This window comes from Camelina sativa, chromosome 2 (genome assembly GCF_000633955.1).
Source record: "Camelina sativa cultivar DH55 chromosome 2, Cs, whole genome shotgun sequence".
NCBI lineage: Eukaryota > Viridiplantae > Streptophyta > Magnoliopsida > Brassicales > Brassicaceae > Camelina > Camelina sativa.
In genome coordinates, this window is record NC_025686.1 from 20,753,517 (window position 1) to 20,756,212 (window position 2,696).

The 2,696-nt window shown below is 35.1% G+C and overlaps 1 protein-coding gene across 1 annotated transcript; it reads right to left on the reverse strand.

Moving 5' to 3' along the window:
* On the reverse strand, positions 290–766 carry LOC104754891 (high mobility group protein B1). The gene is made up of 2 exons (XM_010477179.1): positions 542–766; positions 290–418 (listed from the first exon to the last, which is right to left on the reverse strand). The coding sequence occupies exons 1-2, from the start codon at positions 764–766 to the stop codon at positions 290–292; spliced, it is 354 nt and encodes a 117-aa protein (XP_010475481.1).

Here is a 2,696-nt window from a genome sequence, read left to right on the forward strand (position 1 = left end):
AAAAAAAAATTATACACAATGGGAGATATATAATTAACCAGTCTTTTTGTTTGTCGTTTTTCTCACATTTAATGGGAAATAAAGACACAAGGAGCGAACAAGATTAATTAGGGACCCTAAAATGCAAAAATACAAACAAACAGTAATTAAAATGCATAATCAAAACGAAGATGAGTTTTTGTTCCTCCAAAATGCAAAAATACAAAACGAAAAAGAAGGATGCAAGATTAGGGTATCCTTAAGCAAACAAATACTAAACTTACTCTTCCTCATCATCCTCCTTCTCTTCTTATTCCTTGTCCTCCTTGTTCTCGTCCTCATCATCCTTGTCTTCTTCCTCCTTGTTCTCGTCCTCATCATCCTTCTTCTCTTCTTCCTCCTTATTCTCGTCCTCATCATCCTTCTTCTCTTCCTCTTTCTTCTCAACTTGTTCCTTTTTCTCCATCTCCTTCTCTTGTTCCTTCTTGTTCTCTTCGTCCTTCTTCTCTTGTTCCTTCTTATTCTTCTCTTCTTCCCTCTTCTGCTTCTTAGCCGCCTTCACCAGCCTCTTTCTCTCCTTTTCTTTTAATCGATGTTCTTTCTTAACGGCTTCAATAAGTGCATCATCGTCCTCCTTCTTCTCCCTTAGCGCCTTATTCTCAGCATCCTTAGCTTCTGCCAAAGCTTGGGCATCTTTGTCATCAGCTTTGGAAGAAAATGGGAAAGTTCCCAAGCACTGAAGGATAGAACGGATCCTTGGAATTGATGGAGAAATCTTTTTCAACATGCTTTTTTGGTGTTTTTTTTAGAGAGAAAAAGAGATATTTGATTTTATGTGAGAGAGAGAGAGAGAGAGTGAGTGATCAGATATACTGAGATTTATAGAGGCTCTCGCTATAGTGGTCATCACTGCACCGCCTTAATAAATAATAAAAATATTAATCCACAATATTCGTTTATTGGTACGCTGGCTGGTTCACTTAGCTTGTGTTGTTTTGTAGTCGGTGTACGCTGGTTCACTAAAACCGGTTTTTCTTATATGGTTAGCTAATAAGTTTCCATGATCGTCTTAGATTTCTGTGAAATTGATGATTTGCTGATTACTTCTCTACTAGTACTATTAGTTAATTAAGCATGACGGCGGTTTTAATTAATGAATAATCAATAATGAGACAAACTTTCACTTTCCAGTGACTTGCAAATACATAGGTAAGCATGATTAGTCCAAGTTGTAAATGTAGTAGTAGCTAGGAGTAATTAAAAATGAATGTTACCAGTTAGAAGTTCACTTGGAAGAGATCAGATGATGGTAGATTATATAAGATTAGAGAGAGTGCGAGCTAGTAGTCGTACACAATATGTGGATTTATACGATGTATCATTGTATCTTATTCGTTGAATTATAATTAATCCACCAATTGAAATAGAGAGTGTGATCGTCTACAAGGGGGAAATGGCCTTGCCCACCAAGTTTTTCGACATTCTGGAGTATTGAAACAAATTCCGGTTTATTACCACGTCAGCCAAACTCCGGTTTAAGTAAATGTGTGTGTTCTTTTTTTTCTTTCTAAAGCCTAGAATAACTTATCTCATGCATCTATCTACCATCTACAATGTGGAGAGTATTGAAACAAATTCCGGTTTATTACCACGTGAGCCAAATTCCGGTTTAAGTAAATGTTTGTGTGTTCTTTTTTTTTTTGTAATGCCTACAATAACTACTTATCTCATGCATCTATCTACCATGTACTGGTCTCACTCATTATCTTGTGGAATTGGTCCTCTTCGCCACACTATTACGCTAACAGAAACATGAGAATCATTAGATACTACCCTATTTTAATCTATGCTTTTTATTTAGATTTTGTATCTGGACGAAAATGTACAATGAAAATCAAGGTGCTCCTGTTGTATGTATGTATTTATGTGCTACACTATGTGGCTTAGTACATAGAACACTGATCGGATCATCTCCTTTTAAAAGTAATACAGATATGTAGCTAGCTAGTCATACAGATAGACATAAGAACAAAAATCAAACGAAGTTAGTTGCATTAGCAGACTCGACAGGTGAAGTTGATAAGAGCTTGTTTTCTCTGTTTAAAGCTTATGTAGACATGTATATAAACAATGTAACATATCATTTCATTACAATGTAACTTCAGCGAGCCAATACCAACAAAACGAGTTTTTATAGTGAAGGGACAAATCCAATATTATGAATCTCAGAAAATTTCAAAACTTGAACAACAAAAACGACATACGCCAAATTAGCTATGATCTGTAACACCAACTACTCGGGAAGAAAAGCTTTTAACTGTGGATTCATGACTCAGACTCAATTCCAAAGTAGTAGCTAGCTAGACTATATTCATGACTCAGAACACCAAGTTTTAGTCTTTTAAGTCACACTCAAATCTTTTTGGATATTTTTGTGGAGTAAAAATGGAACCTAAAATTAACAGCAAAACTTGGACTAATAAGTAAGTCAGTGTAGTTTATATTGGTAATATATTTGTAGTTTATATTGGTACGCTAGCTGGTTCACTGTTTATACTAACCAGGTACAAAATTAAAATCAAACTAAGTTAGTTGCATTAACAGAGTCGGTGAAGTTGTTAAGAGCTTCTTTTCTCTGTTTAAGCTTATGCAAACTTGTAACATATCAATTAATTTGGCTAAAGCTATTAGATTATACCACAGAAAGATCTGATTCT

Bases quoted from the DNA above. Each gene is read 5' to 3' on its own strand.
- LOC104754891 (XM_010477179.1), bottom strand. From the start codon at position 766: ATGTTGAAAAAGATTTCTCCATCAATTCCAAGGATCCGTTCTATCCTT. The intron at 419-541 runs GTGAAGGCGGCT...CAAGTTGAGAAG, and splicing joins AAAAGGAGAGAAAGAGGCTG to AAAGAGGAAGAGAAGAAGGA.